This window comes from Phyllostomus hastatus, unplaced genomic scaffold (assembly GCF_019186645.2).
Source record: "Phyllostomus hastatus isolate PE091 unplaced genomic scaffold, TTU_PhHast_1.1 phas_scaffold_182, whole genome shotgun sequence".
Lineage (NCBI taxonomy): Eukaryota > Metazoa > Chordata > Mammalia > Chiroptera > Phyllostomidae > Phyllostomus > Phyllostomus hastatus.
Genome location: NW_025334013.1, coordinates 26,806,383 through 26,827,267, shown reverse-complemented (window position 1 = coordinate 26,827,267; position 20,885 = coordinate 26,806,383). Strand labels below are relative to the sequence as shown.

The 20,885-nt window shown below is 41.3% G+C and overlaps 1 protein-coding gene across 2 annotated transcripts; it reads right to left on the bottom strand.

Moving 5' to 3' along the window:
* Positions 1-1,929: 1,929 nt before the first annotated feature.
* ZFP69 (ZFP69 zinc finger protein) lies at positions 1,930-17,020 on the bottom strand. 2 transcript variants are annotated; one of them, XM_045859106.1, is made up of 6 exons: positions 16,455-17,020; positions 14,185-14,657; positions 12,697-12,782; positions 7,509-7,635; positions 7,114-7,212; positions 1,930-4,414 (listed from the first exon to the last, which is right to left on the bottom strand). In XM_045859106.1, exons 2-6 carry the CDS (start codon positions 14,309-14,311, stop codon positions 3,279-3,281), a joined length of 1,575 nt encoding a protein of 524 aa, XP_045715062.1. In that variant the 5' UTR covers positions 14,312-14,657; positions 16,455-17,020; the 3' UTR covers positions 1,930-3,278. The 2 variants fall into 2 exon arrangements, with proteins under 2 accessions (XP_045715062.1, XP_045715063.1); XM_045859107.1 differs by having other exon boundaries at positions 7,114-7,209.
* Between the last annotated feature and the right edge of the window lie 3,865 nt (positions 17,021-20,885).

Here is a 20,885-nt window from a genome sequence, read left to right as displayed (position 1 = left end):
AGACCTAAATGTGAAAAGCTAAGTGTCAGGGAAAGCCCCAAAGTCTAAATTCAGGATAGATTCTGATTCAAATGTGTAAGAGCTTCAATTGGAGAAACTTACATACACTGGCAAAGCTCCCAGCGGTGTCCAGCTGTGAAGAAATCCACTCCCTCCCAGGACAGGGTCTCTTTTTCATAGGGGGCTAATAGTAAAACCATGTGGAGAAAGAACAATGCATTTCTACATTAACAGATAACATCAGGCAGTTATCCACACTCTATACATTCATTACCCTCCTTCCTGGGGGTATCTTCGGGTGGTATTCCAGCTTTCTGGGTAGTCCGCCAAGCCTGAGGCTACAGAGTTAAACAGTCACAGAAGGTTAATCAGAGAGTTCAGTCTTTCCCAGATGCCTGTACTGCTGGAGGCATGTTCATTTCTGACTTCCCTTAAACTAAACTATAAAGTCCTTAGAAGATAAAAGAAGGAAAATACCTTTTGGATTTCAGAATAAAAAAAGTCTTAAATAAAAATACAAAAATGTTTTTAAAAATTACAAAAGATACTTTTGGTCAGGCAAAAAACCTTAAATATGAATTGTACATAATAGTATTAATACAAATACCCCAACTGTGATAAAGACTTTGTGGTTGTAAAGGAAAACATCCTTGTCCTTGGAAATGTGGGAGTTAAGGAAAGTCTAATTAAGTGAAATATGAGTCAGCAGGCCTGGATTGAGGCTGGAGAAGGTTTCCGCCTCCTCCCTAGTGTAATGGGGCTTCATCAGGATGCAACTCCCAGCGCCAACCCTTTCACACTTTGACCTCCCTTTAAATCAGAGGTTGGTCGAAGTTGGGAGTTGGGGGGAAATGCTGCTGGGAAGAGTGAAGCAGAAGAGATTCAGAAGCAGTCATGAAATCTGTGGGGAAAAGAAATATCCAAGACAGCAGAATAATGTTCCCAAAATCTTTCATTCTCAAGACTGTGGGACTCAAATTTCAGAAAAAGACGCCTTCCCCAAAACCCTATCCTAAGAAGTCTGAGCATTTAAGGCAAATTCACTGATTTAGTGTTTCCATCCCCAGGGATATCTGTAACAAAGGAAATCCTGTTTTCTTTTTAGGATTTTATTTTCATTTTTTTAGAGAGAGGGGGAGGGAGGAGAGGAAGAGAAACGGATCAGTTGCCTCTCACATGCCCACACCTGGGGACCTGGCTCGCAACCCAGGCACGTGCCCTGACCTGTAATTGAACTGGCAACCCTTTGGTTCCCAGGCCAGGGCTCAATCCACTGAGCCATACCAGCCAGGGCACAAAGGAAATACTATTAAATGCAAATGGTCTGTTTTCCTCTTCCATCTTTACTTGCTTATTCAGTTACAGAATTTGTACCTCTAATATCACACCGATGACAGTCCACCATATGTTTATCTTCATGACAGAAGTGTTTGCATCAGTACTCTCTAGAGCTTCACCGTCCAACATGGTAGCCACCAGCTACAGGTGGCTCTTAAGCACTTGAAATGTGGCTGGTCCAAAATGAGGAATGCTGTAACTGTAAGTACACACCGTATTTTGAAGACTTCGTGTGAAAAAGAATACAGCCCTGACTGGTGCAGCTCAGTGCATGGTTCTGCTCGGGGTGCTGTTCTGCAAACTGAAAGGTCCTGGTCCTGGTCCCGGTCCACTGTTAGAATGTGTTGCAGCCCCTGGATTACAAGATAGCTCAATATCTCTCTAATACCACCCCTTTCAGACTTCAATATCCCCAGCTGATTTCTGCTATTTGCAACCTAAAGAGTTCCAACTAATACAGGGGTGGACAAAAGTAGGTTTATAGTTTTAATCCAACAAATACAAGAATAAACTGTTTCTAGTACTCATAACTGTAAACTTACTTTTGCCCACCCCTGTATAATTTAGTTAGAGACCATAGGGGAAGGAGAACAGTAAATGGAGTATCATAAAAACTTTAATCAAGTTTTACCAGATTTAAAAATGAGCATGTACAAAATCACTGCAGTCCTGACCCTCCTGTTTTCACAACATAATGAGCCATGTTAACTGATTAATGCTGTCATTCATTGTTTATTAATCAGAAAGTTGTGTCCTCTCTCTTTCCTGTCTCCCAGGCACTAGAGTTGTTGATGGAAAAATGTCCTCTCTTCCACCAGCTAAAATTTGATGGGCTTCACTGCTATTAGATAAGATGCAGACTCCTCTCTGGCTCCAGGGATGGCAAGTGCTGATCTTTCTGGATGCAGCTCAGTTGGTACTTCTAGGCTATGTCACTGAGACAAGCTGATACTTCTTTGATGGCTGATAAGTGTGTTGGTCTAAGAGATGCTTCAGCACCGGATATGAAGTTTTGTCTCTTGCTGGTGGAAAATCAATTGGTCCAACCACTATGAAAGTCAACTTGGCCATCATACAAATGCATATACCCTCTAGCACAGAAATTCCAGTTTTAGGAACATACCTTACATATATACTTGCATGTATGAGAAATGAAAATATGTAAGACTATTCATTGCAACATTCTATAAACAAAAGATTGGAAATCCAAAAGTCCATCCATAGTAGACTAACTAAATAAACATACATTCAAAACAGGGAATATTATGTGGCTATAAAAAGAATAAACTGGCAATTTATCCACAGATGTGGAATGACCTCCTTGGTATATGGTTAAGTAAAAAAAGGAACGTGCAAATGCACTTGTATAGGAGGTTGCCATTTATGCTTAAAAAGAAAAACCGTATATTTGTATTCTCTAGGATATAAATAGAAAATTCTCTGGAGAGATACACAAAAAAAGTTTTAGTTATAAAAAAATGGCTGCCTTTAGGTAGAATCTGATGGTGGGAATGGAGGTCTGTGCTTTTTGAACTTTGTGCCATGTGACAGTTTTCCTCATTAAAAAAATAAAATTCTAATTTAAAACATGTGAGATGATGACATTTTAAACAGTTGTTCCCAAATGCCAACCTGTAAATCAGTGAAGGCCCATGAATAATTATTTATTAATTCACCACAAAATCAGAAAAATAATAATAATGTGTGAATTTCCCATATAGCTAAATTTAATTGGAAGAACCATCCTTTATTCTTGATTAAGGACTTTGTATAGAGGTATTCGTAGATAATAGTTATCAATGTAGCATTTATATACAAAATGGGCAAAATTAGAAGTTGGTATCATTATATCAATAACTCCAATTTAGAGCCCTGAAATTTAAAAGCGTAGAATCACTGATTTAGACTTGGCTTTGGTTCTCATGTTGGATAATCTGTTCTCACACATTACTTCTGAAGGCATTCCTCCTGTGTATTTCATGGTGCCGAGTAAGTGATGAATTATAGCTGAAGGCTTTTCCACATTCATTACATTCGTAAGGTTTTTCTCCAGTGTGATGTCTCTGATGTTTCTTAAAGGATGAGTCATGCCTGTAGGCTTTTCCGCAGCGGTTGCACTCATATGCTTTCACTCCTGTATGAACAGTTTTATGATTGCTAAGGTGGATCCTCTGCCTAAAGGCTTTCCCACATTCTTTACATTTGTAGGGTCTCTCCCCAGTATGGATTCTCTGGTGATGTGTTAGATATGCTCTATGACTAAAGGTTTTACAACATGCAGTGCACGCATAGGGCTTCTCCCCAGTATGAATTCTTACATGTTCGCTAAGGTGTCGAATTTGTCGAAAGGTCTTCCCACATTCGTTGCATGTAAAGGGTTTCTCTCCAGAATGAGTTCTCAGATGTTGGATCAAACTAATGTTCTGGCTGAAAGCTTTCTGACATTTATCACATGCATAGGGTTTCTCCCCAGTGTGAGTTCGGTGATGCTGATTAAGGGAGGAGCGATGTCTGAAAGCTTTGCCACATTCTTCACATTCAAAGGGTTTCTCACCGGTATGGATTCTCTGGTGGGTGTTAAGAGACGCACTTTGACTAAAGGCCCTGCCACATTCCTTACATCGGAAAGGTTTCTCACCAGTATGAATTCTCATGTGTTCCGTAAGATGAATGGGTTGTTTGAAGATTTTTTCACATATGTTACACTCATAGGTTTTTGCTCTTATATAACTTGTTGTATGGGTAATCAGATTTAATTTGTATTTGTTCCTCTTTCTAAGTGTGTCATACTTATGGTACCTCTGTTCTATAATAACATTTGAACTCACAATATTTTCCCCAAATTTGTTAGTTTCTTGGCCTCTCTTCTTATGGGTCAAGATTGCTGGTCCCACATTTCTTCCCTGGGTGTCCTGATGCCTTTCTAACTCATCACTGTATCTGGAGACTGTTCTCAATGTGGAGTCAATAACATCATCCCTCACGAACCTTTCCATCATGATGCCTTGATATAACTCTTCCTGTAAAATATCGTTCTTTGCAGTTGACATATTGGTTTCTGTTTTACTCTTCAAGTCTGAAAGAAATGGAAAAAATACAAATAATTCATATTGTTTGTGCTTTGGAATCAATTACTATAGCGTGTATGGAATAGAGATTTAGATAGCAACACATATGAAATACATGATATTTTAATTATATTTAAGTATGGTTATGCATACTGGAGAGGTAAAGGGCAATTAAAAGGCAGTAAACAGCCCTGGCCAGGTGGCTCAGCTGGTTGGAGCATTATACCACACACTAAAAGTCTACAGGTTTGATTCCCAGTAAGGGCACATTCCTAGGTTGCAGGTGTGTACCGGAGGCAACCAATTGCTGTTTTCCTCTCAGAGAACATAATTTAAAAAAATATACCATCTACAATGGCAACAAAATATAGGGTCTTCAAGATGAATCTGACAAAAGAGATAGAATATGCACAAGACTTTTATGAGGAAAATCCTAAAACTTCATTTAAAAAAAATTAGGTTGAAAAGAGTATGTTTTGTGAACCAGTGTCACTTCAATAAATTAATTAGTAAATAAATAAAAACTAAATTCTAAGAAAAAATAGGAAATATTAATAAATAAAGCAATATACAACGTTCCTGGGTAGCAGAACTAAATATCATAATACTAATCCCCCCAAATTGACCTAGAAATTCAATTCCATTGCAATAAAAATACTACCAGAGTATTTGTGAGTGTGTGGTACACGTTATATGATTTTGATGCATTTTATATATATACATCTAAATACAGATATCTAAATATATATTTATATATCAAAATGTATCTATATTTATCTATAAATATAAATATCTAAATATGTACATATCTATAAATATCTATTATATATTTCATGCATTTATTATATAATTTGTATGGAAAAGCATGAGGCTAAGAAAAGACAGGACAATTTTAAAGAACAAGGTGGGGGAACTACCTCCACCAGACATAAAGTTTCACTATGAAACACAGTAATTAAGACAGCCTGGAGAGCCCAGAAACAGACCCAAGCATTATAAACGTGACAGGTGACAGAGTGCCATTAACTATTAATAAGTAACTATTAATAACTACAACTATAAATGATTCCTAGACTGATTATCCATGTGGAAAATATTAAACTAGATACTCATTTCACACTGTATATAAAATAAATTCCAAGTGAATTGAACCTAGATATGAAAAGCAAAATTTTAAAAAATACAGGATAATGTATATCTTTTCTATAAGTCAATTAAAAAAGAAAAACAATAATAAAACAATTGGAAAAGGATATATATATATATATATATATATATATATATATATATATATATATAAGAAATTAACAGAAGAGGAATCCCAGATGGTCAATAAACATGAAAAATACATTCCCTCTCACTGGTAATCAGAAAAATGAAAGAAATAATACACCATATTCACCCACTGAATTGACAAAAATTTTAAAGTTGTCAATGCCAAATGACAAAGATGCTGAGTTCTGGAAACTCTTAAAATCTGCTGATGTAAGTACAAATGGGTGCTACTGAGAGCAATTGGTAATACCTAGCAAAAGAAAGAAGCATATACTCCGTGACCCAACAATTTGATTCTACCAATTATCCCAGAGAAACACTTGCATCTGTACACAGGAGAATAAATACATGAAGATTTACTGTAGCATCTCTGTAACCCCAAATTTAGAAACAGTGTAAAGTCTATCAACGGGAAAATGGGTAAATAAATTGTGATTTACTAATTCAATGGAAATGAATAAACATGGAAAATTATAAACAGTGCTGAATAAGAAAAGTAAGTGAAGGAATAAGAACATGCAAAACAATGCAATATATTGTGTAGGGTTATATACATGTAGGAAAAGCATGAAGACACATGGGAATGTTAACATTGAAACTCAGAAGACTTGGCTACTTGAAAAGGTAGAGGGGAAAAACAAGGCTCTGATGCTGTTTTAGTTCTTAACTGAGGTGGAGGCTACACAGAAACTTGTTATAATGCTCTTTATGCCTTTCTAAACATCAAACATATTTCATAATGTGACAAAGTTTAAGGAGATTGTTGAAGACCACTAAATTTGAGAATGAATCCTGTGTTAATTTCTCTTACAGAAGTTGTCATAAAGTAGTTGCTACAAAAGTTAAGATATGTGAGTTAAAAAGAATGAGAATTGAAGCTAGGACTATAAAATGAAAGATGGCCCTAGCTTAGTAGCACAGTTGGTTAGGGTGGTGCCATTCTGATACGCCAAGATTGTGGGTTCGATCCCCATCAGCACACATACAAGAAAACCAATGAATTCATAAATAAATGGACCAAGAAATCAATGTTTCTCTCTCTCTCTTCCTCCTGCCTTCTTCTTCTCTCTCTAAAATCAATAAATAAAAAATTTTAAAATAAAATAAAGTGAAAGATGGTGAAAGTGGAAATAGAATAAGAAAATTAAAGATGTGTAGAATTCAGTGAGAGTCTTGAACAGAGATCTGTTTTCTGTGAGGAGAGACCACAGACATTTGAATGAACAGAGAAAGGAACTTTCCACTGGCAGACTTCAGGATACTGAAGAAAGAGGGAAAATCAAGTTTAATGTTAATGAGGACAAGTCGTCTCTTCCTTCCAGAGTGACTTTTGCGTGGTCAGTGAAGGAAAGGAGAGGCAGAGAGAGGGGTGAAATCAGGTTTAGTGCATGCCCTGTCCAGAGGCCTCAGCCTACGAAGACTCTGCGCTCACCTGAACTGTGATGTCCTGGGCCTTCTTTCTCTGGTATCCACGGCTCTTCTCCTTTCTCCAACTTGGAAATCACCCGAGGTTTGGAAAGTTCATATCCTGCTTACGAAGGAAAAAAAGAGTATGCATGTTGAGGTCTAAGAACCATCCCCAGAATTTATTTCCAGTCCTAGGATCCCTGGAAAAGGAAAGGGATGCCGCAGCATGTCTTTGTATCAGCTCTACAAAGTAAAGGAAGGGGACTCAGATATGCCCTGGCTTGACACTCAGAGGAATGAGACATCTGTAACACAAAACCCAAGGCCAAGATCCAGGGAATCCATGACATCTAATAATTTAGAAATAATGACTCTTCTGTAATGGGCAGGCTTCTGGATAAGTGTTTGGCTCATCCTTACCCACAGAGACCAGGTTCCCATAGTTCTCCAGCATCACCTCCCGGTAGAGGCTCCGGTGAGCAGGGGTCAGTTGGCCCCACTCCTCCTGGCTGAAGTTCACAGATATGTCCTTGAAGGTCAACTGTTCCTAGAATATGAAATACATTGTTTTTCAGCCACAAACCACCTCCATGAAGGCCCATGGAGTTCTGAGAGTATTCTACATTCTGAGAGATTCTAAACTACTTTCATTGGGAGCCACCTCTGGATCTGTTTTGGAGAGTCTCTGAAGATTACCATAAATAATTAAATACATAGAAGGCCAGATGGCCATATGTACCTTAGAAGAAATTAAGCAGGGTAAGGGGAGTAGGGAGCACCACAGTGAGGGAATGGATGATCTTCTACATAGGGTGGTGGGGGAGGGATTCTCTGAAAGGGTATTTGACCAGAGATCTGAATTCAGTGAGGAAGAGTTTTGTGGAAATCTACGGGAAGAGTATTTTAGGCAAGTACAAAGGAACTAAGGTGAGATCGTCATTTGCTTGTTTGAGAAGCAGGAGAGTGAACAGCATCACTGGAGACAGATTAGCAGAGGGGAAAGTGGGAGAAGATGAGATCAGAGAGGCCCAGGGAGCAGAAGGAGACAGATGATTTTAGTATGTATTGCCCCAAAGGCCAGTGCATTCCTGCTGAGCTTAAATTCTGAGGCCCTGTTGGAGTTAAATGCAAAGATGAATAGAACTGTCTGAAACTGTAGTCCTAGTTCCCCCTTCCTAGCCCAACTACTGAGGAGATAAAAAAAAAGATCAGCTCCTCTGCAGTGGTGTCGTGGGGCACTGGGAGTGGGGTAATGAGAAGTGAGTTCCATCGAAGCTGTGTCTCAGCCAGAGCTCAGCCACAGCTCTAGGAGGAATAGGAATAATCAGTCCCCCACATTAACCACCAGAGGAAAGGGCCTAGAGTCTCTCAAAAATAAACAGAATGTAAGCCCTGGCTGGCATAGCTCAGTGGATTGAGCGTGGGCTGTGAACCGAAGCATCGCAGGTTCGATTCCCAGTCAGGGCACATGCCTGGGTTGCAGGCCACGGTCCCCAGCAACCGCACATTGATGTTTTTCTCTCTCTCTCTTTCTCCCTCCCTTCCCTCTCTAAAAATAAATAAATAATAAATAAAATTTTAAAAAAATAGACAGAATGAAACAAACTATATATACAAGGTGTGTCCAGAAACAGTCCAGCCACTATTAGTATAATGAGAAGGGTTTGCGTAAAATTGATGTAACCTGGTAGCCAAGGAAAGTGGACTGGAATGCCCATGGGTGAACAATGATGATTTCACTGTACTGGTTACTGGGGGCAGTAGATGCTGTTGAGTGAGCATGTGTACTGTGTGGCCATCATGCTCAAAATGACTGAGTACAGCAACAAATCTGCATCAGATTTTAGGTTAAGCTTGAACATTCCTCTGTGGAAACTATTTGGATGATTCAGAAGGCCACAGCTTTGGGACCTGGTGGTTGGCAGGTTCATCACAACAATACACCCACTCATGCATCATATGTCACAGAGTTTTTTGGCAAAAACATCAAATCCCCCAGGTGACTCAACTACCCTATAGCCCAGATTTGATGCCCTGAAACCTCTGGCTTTTCCCAAAGTTAAAATCACCTTTGAAAGGGAAGGGATATCAGACTGTTGATGAGATTCAGGAAAATACATCGGGGCAGCTGATGGCAACTGGGAGAACTGTGTGAGGTTCAAAGTGCATACTTTGAAGGGGACTTAGGCATCATTGTCCTATGTACAACGTTTCTTGTATCTTCTTCAGTAAATGTCTCTATTTTTCATATTACTGGGATGGATACTTTCTGGACAGGCCTCATATACTCATTTAATCTTCCACTGTTTTTTTTATATACAGTATCTAGCCTACAATAAAAAATTGTTAGACATGTAAATAAAGAGGGAAATCTGACCTATAATTAAGAAAATAAAAATCATTATTAGTACACCCATAGGTGACCTGAGCAGACACTGAAATGAGCAGAGAAGAAAATTAAAGCGATTATTAAAATATGTTAAAGAATATACAATAAAATACAGAAGAGGTGAAAACTTGGTGGTAATTGAGGGGAAAGACAGAAATGCTAAAAAAAAGAACTAAATGAAAATTCTACACCTGAAAAATATAATATCTAAAAAATCCATTGGACAGACTTAATAGTGCACTGGACCCTGATAAAAATGAGATCAGTGAAACTTAAGACAGAGATATATAGATGTTATTAAAACTGAAGCACCAAGAGAAAAAAAATCTGGATAATATCCAGTGGTTTAATATATATGTAACTAGAATCTTAGGAGGAGATAAGAGAATGAGTGAAAATAATATTTGAAGAAATAAAGGCTAAAAAATTTCCAAATTAACCCACAGATCCAAGATGCTCAGCAAGCCCTAGAAAGAACAAATTCAAAGAAAGCTGTGACTATGCACTTCATAGTAAAAGTGCTGAAAAGCAAAGTTAAAAGGGAAGATTGTAAAAGTAGCCAAAGGAGGGAGGAGGGAGGGAGGGAGGGAGGGAAGGAGGGAGGGAGGGAAAGCTGGCATTAAAAAATAGCAGAAAGACAGCTGACTTCTCATCCCAAACAATACAAGCTAAAAGATCATGGAACATCTTTAAAGTGCTTAATAGAAAAAACAATCAATCTAGAATTCCGTGTCCAGCACAAGATCCTCATATAGAAAGACAATATAAAGACATTTTTAGATCAACAAAAGAAAGCTGTGAGAATTCGTCATCAGGACACTCACATTACAAGATATGCTACTTTCTTTAGGCTGGAGAGAAATGATGTCAGAAACTCAGAACCGAAGGAAGGAATTAAGAGTGCCAGAATTGGTAAGTGGGCATATATGAATGACTTACTTTCTTTTCCTTTTCTTAATTTTTTTATGATATAATTTACTATTAAAAGCAAAAATAAGAACAATGTATTGTGGCGTGTATAACATATAAAGTGAAATGTATTATGACGATACACAAAGAGTGGGAAAGAGTAAGTGGAAATATAAGACTTTCATATTGTATGTGAAGCAGCACAATATTAATTGAAAGCAACTGTGCTATGTTAAAAGTGCACATCGTAATGACTAGGCCAACCACTGAAAACAAACCAAAGAAGTCTAGTTTAAAAGTCATTGGAACATAAATTAGAATTCTAAAAACTATTCCATTCGAAAGAAGGCAGGAGAAGCAGGACAAAGAAGGGATGGGACGAACTGCAAACAAGGACAAGAGTGTTTACTCAGATCCCACCATGTCAACGATCATGTCAACTGTAAAGGGACCAGCCAAGCAAGACCCAGTGATATTTAAGAAAGTCACACTTTAAATATAAAGACAAAGAGAGGTGAAAGGTAAAGGAATGGAAAAGGTTATACCATGCAAAAAGTAAAAGAACACTAGAGCAGCGATATTAAATCAGACAAAGTGGACTTCAGGAAGAGGAATATTACTAGGCATAAAGAGACATTTCATAATGATAAGTTCATCATGAAAACAACAGTCTTGTGTTTATGCATCTGATAACAGAATTCAAAATAAGGCAGAACTGACAGAACTAAAGGCAGAGGGAGACAAAATCAAAATAATCAGAGATTTTGACATTCTTCTCTCAGTAACTGACACAACTAGACAAAAATTCATCAAGGATATAGCTTTGAACAACTACTAACCAACTTAACCCAACTGACATTTATAGAACAGTAGAGAATACACAGTCTTTAAAATTAATTTTTATAGATTCACATGCAGTTATAAGAAATAAATGGATATCCTATGTACTCTCTACTGGGGGCAAAGCAGTGTCGATTGGGGGCATGGGGGAACTTTCTGAGACCATGGAAATACTCTTTATACTGATTTGATTAGATGGTGTATACATACTTCAAAATAGAAGTACATACTTTCTTAAGTGTTTTACCCTATGTTTTTTGAAATGTAATCTTTTCCTGGGACTAAGAATCCCATCAGTTTTTGATAAATGCCAGGAAGTGAGGAATTCTGGAAAAGTGGAATGCAGAGATAACTCTTTAAATAATTAGATTATTACTTCTTCCATATTTCTCTAAGTAACTCTACAGTTCACTTTAACCCTAGAAAATATAGTATCTGAATTAGCTGAGGAAACTGGAATTGTAAACAGCTGAAAAATATTGTAACAGATCATAAGTGAGTAAATTCAAGAAATAAGTTCAAACCCTGCACCACCTAGTTTCAGAACCCAAGTTCTTCTTACCTAAAACACTTCTGTTCTCGAATAACGTTTCCTCTTCAATAGTCTCCTTTTCCTTTGACTCAACAATTTTCCTTCTGTCTCACCTATCCTTCCACCAGGCAGTGAGGACACCCATTTCCGGCACCCCGTTGTATCGGCCCAGGCTACCTGGTGCACCGTGTGTCTGACCATTTCTTCTCCTCCCACTTTTTTGGCTGCAGTTTGACCTCTGCTCCCAATACTGTACGGGTCACCTTATGAAGTTCCCAGGTGGTATGTGTACCTCACTAAGAATGTCAGAAGTTTCTTCTCATTTATGAAGTTCGTTTTTCAGTATGAAATACTCAATAAATAAATAAATAAATAAATAAATAAGGCTTATCTTAGATCCCAAGTAGTATCTGTTGATTTTTAAAGGCTAGAATGATATCATTCATTTTGCTTTCTTTACAGAAATTAGAGAATGTTAGATCTAGATATTGGTTAGTAATAAGAGTTACATGGAGGAAGGTATAACTTATTCTACGAGCAGATAAATTGCTACCACTATGGCCCCATTTTCTGCACAAGAGCAATGTGCCTTGAGCTTCCTAGGTTGGATCTGTTAGCCTCAGTGACCTCCCACTCCAAAAATATGGGGGCAAGGTACAGCTTTAAAAAGGAAGAAGCAGCTGTGGCTGGTGTGGCTCAGTGGATTTAGCACCAGCCTGCCAACCAAAGTGTCTCTGGTTCGATTCCCAGTCAGGCCACATGCCTGGGTTGTGGGCCAGGTCCCCAGTAGGGAACACACAAGAGACAATAACACATTGATGTTTCTATCCCTCTCTTTCTCCCTCCCTTTGTCTCTCTCTCTAAATTAATAAAATCTTAAAAAACAAAAACAAAAACGAAGAAGCCCGTCAAAATAATGAGAGGAAACTCTAACCCACCTGGGATTCTGCTGTTTGAGCCCCAGAAGTCCCTTCATCCTTTGAATGTTCTCCCTGGGTCTCATCAGCATCCTGAGGTAGCAGAGCTGGGGAGGGAAAAGAGCCAAGAGGTTTGCATCTCCCCAGACAGACAAGCTGCCTGCAGACCTGCTGAACAGGCTCCTCTCTCAATGCAGTCACAAGAGGGACATCTAGAAGGACTCAAGCACAGACTGGAGCCTCATCAATGAGGGGGACCTGCAGAGCATTGTTTTGGGCATTAGTATTTCCCAATGGTTGGTCCCAATGCACAGATCTATCAAGACACTCCTTTGTTCAAAGGTGTCCAACAAGAAAAAAAGTTCAGCCATTTCCCATGGACTTCAAGTCACTGTACAGTCTACCTGAAGCATATTTGTCCAGCACTGGTTTCCTCTAATCACCATCCTTAACCTGGACACGAACATCAACTTCAGTTAGGCTACAACAGGCTTCATTCTCTGAACCTGCTGCAAAAAATCTGGACGTCTTTCAAGGCCCAATTCAATGCTACCTGCTTTGTGAAAATTTCTCAGATAAGTACAGTTGGAAAAATGGTTCCTATCTCTTGTCTTCCAAAAGCACTTTACCATAGCATTTTCCTAGGTTACCTTCTACTATTTGGATCTGGGTTTGTGTCTATCTCCACCAATTAATAATCAGCATTAGAGATCGGTATTCATTTTTCTATCTCTCAAGATGCTTGGTCAAGTCCCTGCCTGACACAGCTAGAATACAATAAATAGTTGGCTGAACCTAAAGTGTTAAAGGTATGAATTAAGAGATCACATGAAACACAAGAATTCCTCTATCTGTCCATCTATCCTGACCAGGCCACTAAATAATGTGTAATCTTGGACATTTTCCCACCAAACCCATGTATTGCAAGGTAAAGTGAGAGTAATCAAGCATGTCATTCCTTCCTCTTAGCAGAAGATGAAATGAAAGAACTGATACTGGTTTGGGGCTAAAATGACTGAAACCTGTGAAGGAAAACCACTGGAGGGTTTAAGGGTGCAAACGGCTTTGACTTTGCTGTCACATGTCCCACACTCAGGAGCTGCTGATAGGGAACATCTTACACTGAGTGTGGTATCTGAGGACAGGAGACGGAGCAGCATGGGCCAGCACAGAGCGCATGTCAGCAAGGAGCCTGTGCCGGGAGCACAGTACTAAGTACCACCTCCTTCGGAGGCAGCCAGTGGAGCAGGTTTGAGTGCACACCTCCACGTTCTTCTAGAGGAGCATAGCAGCAGGAGAGGAGGGATCCAGAAGCACTGATCATACAGCCAGAATTCCAGAACTCTCACAGCTATCCCCTTCCCAAAAGCCACAAGCATGAACCCGAGACCTGCTTTCCCCCAATTTTCTCTCCAAGAGACCAGAACAATGAAGTGTGCCTATATTTTCACACACAAATGAGATTTCCGCTTTCTCCTTCCACCCCCACCTCCATCAGCCTGTTCTCACCTTCTCCTTCAAACATCTTAGTCACATCCTCCCACAGGGGCGCCCCCTCCTTGGCCTTCTTTGGATGGTGCAGCTTCACCCAGGCGCTGGCCTTGGTGGGCAGGGTGATCAGGAGCTGCTGCAGCATGATGACGCTGCCTGACGGGGCTTGTCCGCCTCTGCTGAGGACACGGCCAGACCTCTGCTGGGAGGCTTCACAGTTGCATGATCCTCCTATGATCACAGCCTCCCGCCCTCAGGCATGTTCCTGCAGCACCAGAACCTGGGGGCCCCTAGAGGCTGAGGCCACTTTAACAACTCTGAAAACCCGACTCTGCTCTTAAATTAAGTACCGCCTTCTTGGGAGGCAGCCGGTTGGGTAGGTTTCAGGGCATGCCTCTCTCTTCTTCTAGCAGAGCATGCAGCAGGAGAGAAGGGATCCAGGAGCACCCTCATACAGCCAGAACTCCAGAACTTGCAAAAATATGTTTAAACTGCAAAAGATCCAAAAACAAATATTTGACATCAACGTGGGAATAAGTACAGCCAATGCTCTTGGATGCAGCTCTGTCTCCCAGTTCCATACACACACACACACACACACACACACACACAAAGCCAAAAGCACACAGACACCCACTGACCCTGCCTTGACCTCCCTCCTTATAATAAGCTGCATGCATCTTCTGCCTGGATACAGATTTGAAAAAAGGAAAGCTTTAAAATCAGACAACCTGGGTTAGAATCCTGCCCCTTGCACTTAAAAGTTCTAAGGCACTTCAACTATCTGAGCTTCAGTTTCTTCATCTATAAAATAGGAATAATAGTTATATTTCATACTGTTGTAATGTTGATTAATTGAGACAATGTTGGACATACCATAATACTTTAATAAACATTATTATAAATGTTTTGCTAGCCCTGGCTGGCATAGCTCAGTGGATTGAGCGCGGGCTACGAACCAAAGTGTTGCATGTTCGATTACCAGTCAGGACACATGCCTGGGTTGCAGGCCATGACCCTCAGCAACCGCACATTGATGTTTCTCTCTCTTTCTCTCTCTCTCTCTGCCCCTTCCCTCTCTAAAAATAAAATCTTTACCAAAAAATGTTTTGCTTTAATGCTGTATCATAGCATTGTCTTTTTAAGTTATTTTTTAAAAGATTTTATTTATTTATTTTTAGAGAGGGAAGGGAGGGAGATAGAGAGAGAAACATCAATGTGCGGTTGCTGGGGGTTATGGCCTACAACCCAGGCATGTACCCCGGCTGGGAATCGAACCTGCGACACTTTGGTTCGCAGCCCGTGCTCAATCCACTGAGCTACACCAACCAGGGCCCTTTTGAAGTTATTTTTAAAAAACAATGAGCCCTAGCTGGTGTGATTCAGTGGATTGAGCACTGGCCTGCCAACTGAATGGTCGCTAGTTCGATTCCAGGTCAGAGCACATGCCTGGGTTGCAGGCCAGGTCCCCAGTGGGGGGTGCTCAAGGGGCAACCACACATTGATGTTTTTCTCCCTCTCTTCCTCTCTCCCTTCCCCTCTCTCTAAAAATAAATAAATAAAATCTTTAAAAAACTAAAAATAAAAACAATGAATCTCAATTTAAAGTTCATTTCAAGTATCTCCACTGATGGAATAATCACGTAGCTGTATTTTCTTCACATGGACAAGCGGTGACAGACACATCACCACCCACATGGATGCCTAGCACCCAGCAAGTTCTTTTAACCTCTCTGTTAAGATGTATCCTGGTTTCAAAAATGTTAAAACGGAGGGAGAGGAGTATGCCTAAAAGTGGAGGAAATATAGTATTTGGAGTATAATGAAGACTACTATAGAACTGTTGGTAATAGGCAATGTGGGGAGGAAAAAGCCTCAAATACATCATCTATCTCATCTGACCCCATGATATCTGAGCAGGCAGGGCTCTCCACAGCAACCAGTTCAGTGTATCTGGGGCCCCCAAATCAGTCCCATCTCTGTGGAAAGGAGGCTGGCCCAACTTTTTGAAGTTTGTGGGGAAGGGAATGCATTTTATGGGCATCTTTTTTCATCTGTGACTGCTGATACAGAGAAAGGGGGCTACATCCTAACCAACTGAAGCGTGTTGGAAATATTCTGCTTCTTAATATATAAAAAGTAAATGTCTTGTTACCAAAGTGGAGAAATTAATAAAACGGTTAATGACAGAGAAGCTTCCTTTCGTAGGTACCCCTTCTCCCTGCTCCCAGACCTGCCTCCCTCAGACTTCAAGGCTGACGACACCAGCAGTGTGGCTTCCTACTCACCAGATCGGCTGTGGGGCGGGGAGGTGGACGCTGGTAGGACCAGAGATAGGGGCGTGAGCGCTCGCTCTTGAGGCTTTCAGCTCCAGGTGTCTCTTTAGGGGAGGACTGGCAACAGATTTTGTTCTTTTCTAGCCTTCTACAGACCACAGACCCACTCACAACACGCCCAACGTTCACATCGGCCTCCAGACTGGAAGTGGTTCTTCTCGAAATTCCCAAGCACAGGCGGCCTAGGGCGGGTTACTGCCACTCTGATGACCCCTAACCCTCCCGCGTGGCCTTTCACAACTGCACAGCGAGGAGCTGGGCTCTGGGAGCTGCAATGGAGGGATTCCCTGAACCCCCTTCCCGCAGACCTAGACAAGGATACACCTCGCAGGCTGCAGCTTTAGTGTCTGGGCGGCGGCGGCGGCGGCCAGGACAACCAGCGAGCCGCCTCTTGGGCGGCAACCCGGCGTCTCCTAGTGCCCGTGCTTCAAGACGATTCCCTGCAGTTGTCTGCGCCACGGGTGGCCCTAGCCTGAGGCCCAGTGGAGCCCGGGGTGCGGCTCACCCACGCGGGCGCGCTCCCCTCCAGCGCAGCACCAGCTAGTCTTCCGGAGGGCTCCGCCCGCCCGCTGCTGGCTCCACCCACGAGGCCCGCCTAGGAGCCCGCCGGCTCCGAAAGTGGGGCGCGAGGGAAGACCCGGAACCCGGATTACGTGGAGCGCACCTCCCACCCCCCCACCCCCCTCCCCGCAGACCACCCAGACCCCGGGGCTGCGGGCACTCCAGAGGACCTGCCGCATTTCCTGGTAGTGGTTGGGAGCGACCACGGGGACTGACAGCTCTTCCAGTGGGGAAGCCCCTTCTCTGTCATTCATTCATTCATTCACCAACCATCTCTTTAGTGCCCATGATCTGCCACGCATTGATTCTTACAGGATCTGAGGATACAAGTTATCCAAAAATGGATATCTTGGATATCCATTTATCAAAACGTAGTCCCTTCTTTCTTGGATTTGAATTCCAGCGAGATTAAATAGATACATAGAAGAATAGATAATATCGCAGGAGATTATAATGGCTGTGAGGAAAAGGGAAGCAGCGTATAGAGTAGGGGATAGAGGATAACTGGAGTTCCTATCTCTGGTCATTGTGGGCTAGGATATTTATATCAGCCTACCTCAGAAAACAGTACTATTAAAAAGTAAAAGTCTGGAATATATATATTTTAATGTTTTTAAAGGCGTGTATTAGTTTACTAAGGCTGTCATACAGTACCACTAACTGGGTGGCTTAAATGACAGAAATGTATTTTCTCAGTTGTGGAGGTCAAAAGTCCAGTATCCAAGTGTCAGCAGAGCTGATTTCTCGCGAGACCTTTATTCCTGGCTGCAAGTGGCTGCCTTGACCTTGCGTCCTCTCAGTGTCTTTCTGCTGTGTGTTTGTACGCCCCTGCTGTGTCTCTGTCCAAATTTCCTCTTATAAGGATACCAGTCAGATTGGTTTAGAGCATACCCTAATGCCTCATTTTAACTCGATTATCTCTTTAAAGCGATTAAGTTTAATCATCAAAATATTTGATAAATACAGTCACATTCTGAGGTACTGGGGACTAGGGTTTCAACATATGAATTTTGGGGATACACAACTGAACCCATAACAAGGTGTCTAGGAGATGGCAAGATATAGGATTACCAGACCAAAAGCTGGGAAGCAAGGATCTGGAAAGGTAATCCAGCTGGAAACATTGGAAGATGCTTTTGCCCTGAGACATTTACCCAGATGAAAAATTATGATCTTCCTTTCCCACTTCAAAGAATGAATGAATGAATGAATGAGTGAATGAAGTATAGGGAGTGAAATAGAAGACCCTCTGTACAATCACTGGAACCCCAAAGGGTTGCACACTTAGGGTGAGAGTGAATTGAAAGTGGAATAGCTTGAGAAGAATTTACAGGCTGGGGTGAAATTGCCTGTCTCAGCCTTGGCCGTGGTTTTAGGTGGTCTCTGACTGTGATGCCGCCAGATGCCTGGCAAAGGCAAATACAAATCCTCTCTGGAGGGAAGGATTATAACTATAGGCCTTAAACTGTTTCTACAATAAGTTTTTAGAGAAATGTTAAGTACAGAATTAAAGATAAGCAGATATGCAAGAAAACTAGAGTCTTTGGGTGAGCTTTTCAGCAGAAACACAAGCAACAGAAATAGACATGCAAAAACAATTAATTTTTTTAAAAAAACAATTTCTTTTGGAATTATCAGATGTGAACTATAAAACAGTTTGTATTTTTGGTTTAAAGAAATAAAATATAACTCAGATAGTTTTGGCAGGTACCTGGAAACTATGAAAAGTGATAAAGCAGATATAAAAAAGGAGCTAAATAGAAATTCTACCGTAACAAAATTAAGAATTCAGTGGATGGTATAGCAGATGAGACATAGCTGTATGGAGACTAAATGCAATGGAAAGTAGGTAAGAAGACATTATCTAGAGTGAAGTACTAAGAAACAAAAGAATGGAATATGCAGAAGAGAGGATGAGAGATACAGACACAGTGAAAAGATCTACTAGCGTAAGTTGAAGGACAGAAAAGCTAGGGCAGAGATAGTATTTGAAGAGAGAACAACTTTATATTCTTCAGTACCTATGAAAGCAACCAGATCACAGATATAAGAACTCACATAACCCCCTCGATGCAGACTCCGGCCCGAGGGGTCCGTGTGTTGTGGCTGGGACGAACAAATTCACATGGACTGCAGGAGTCCTGTGAAGAAAAAGGGACGGCATGGCTGCTGTCTAAGTGAGAGAGAGGGCCTGACCCCTGCCTGGACAGGCTTTTATTGCTTTTCTGGGTACATTATGTTGGGAATGGTCCTCATTTACTGTGCACAGTTTCACTGTAGGTGATTGCCTTTTACAGATAACAAAGGAAAGAATGTTGCTAATCACTTCAAAGAAAAGGATGTTTTCAAATGCAAGGGGAAAGGTGGTTGAACTGGTTATACTCCATACCTGGGAGGTTTAGCACAGACTTTAGGCAGGTACTTTAAAGATACGCAGCAAACATTTGCTCCAATCCAGGGTAAGGGAGTTTTAGCAAAAAGCAAGCAAGCCTTAAAACAACCTAGGTATAATGCAGGCCTGATTCCCCACGGGAGAACTGATCCCGAGCTCAGCTCCTATGTGCTGACTCACTCCCTGTTGGTTTTCGAATCAGGGGCTGGGCTACGTTCACCATGCCACTCAGATAGGCTCCTTATAAGGTGGAAGTGTGTGTGAGGGCCCATGGAAGAACCAGCAAGCAATGTTTTATTGCTTGAAGCAAACCCTAGGAAGAACATTGGATCTATTCCGAGAGAAATGGGAAGCCTTTGAGGGTTTTGAACTGAGAAGCAAGATAATCTTACACACTAAAAAATCATTTGGGCACTACCTGGAGAATGAACTGCGGGGTCTGCAAGTGTGCAATGTGCAAGTGAGAGAATATCGTGGGCTGGACTAGGTAGTGGTAGTGGAGATGATGAAAAAAGGGACACTTTGAGGGACTGAATGTAGAGTTAGAGAAAGAGGAGTCAAGGATGGTTCTGGTTGAGAAATCAGATGTTCCCATTACTCAGACAAGAAATCCTGGAGGTAGAGCTGGTTCAGAAATGGACTTGTTAAATTTGAGGTGTCTGATACACACATCCAGGAGTCAAATGTGCCCTTGGAATTAAGAGCCTGAGGTGCAGAGAGAGTTTAGAGTTGGAAATATAAATGTGGGTGTGCAATGGTCTGACCATGTGTGTCCCCTCACAGTTCGTATGCTGCAGTCCTGAGGGCCGATGCAATGGTATTTAGGAGGTGGGGCCCTTTGGAGAGGCTTAGGACATGAGGGTGTAACTCCTCCAATGGGATTAGTGCTCTTAAAAAGAGACCCCACAAGGCTCCCTAGCCATGTGAGAAGCCATCCAGAAGCTGGCAGTCTGAGACTCAGAAGAGGACCGACACCAGAACCCAGCCATGCTTCATCTTCAGCTTCCAGCCTCCAGAGCTGCGAGCAGTAGGTTTCTGCTGTTTATAAGCCATGCAGCCTGTGATGTTTTTGTTGTAGCGACTAGACCTGACTAGGGTGGGGTGTTAACAACACGTGTGTGGAGCTGAGGGCGTCTGCAGGGGTGTGACTAGGAGCTGGGTAGGGAGAGAAGGGAGGACACTTGGCATGTCTGAAATTGTCTTTATGTTGCCCTCACACTTGTTTGGTTGCTGGGAAGAGGACTTTAAGCTGAAGATCAATTTTTCCCCAAAAAATGTTTAATTGTATTTATTTCATTACCATTTAGTCTAAAACCCCCCTTCCCCACACCTTCAAAATATTGAAGACATTGCTCAATCATTTTTGTGAGAAGTCTGAGGATTTCCTGATAGGTCATGCAGGTGAATGACCTGTCATCTTGCTCCAGGAG

What these genes read in the sequence shown, in the direction of transcription:
- ZFP69 (XM_045859106.1), bottom strand. Translation starts at nt 14,311, where the DNA reads ATGCTGCAGCAGCTCCTGATCACCCTGCCCACCAAGGCCAGCGCCTGG. An exon ending in TAAGATGTTTGAAGGAGAAG is followed by an intron (nt 12,783 to 14,184) that starts GTGAGAACAGGC and finishes TTCCCTCCCCAG; the next exon opens with CTCTGCTACCTCAGGATGCT. An exon ending in CCCAGGACATCACAGTTCAG is followed by an intron (nt 4,415 to 7,113) that starts GTGAGCGCAGAG and finishes CATTTCTTTCAG; the next exon opens with ACTTGAAGAGTAAAACAGAA.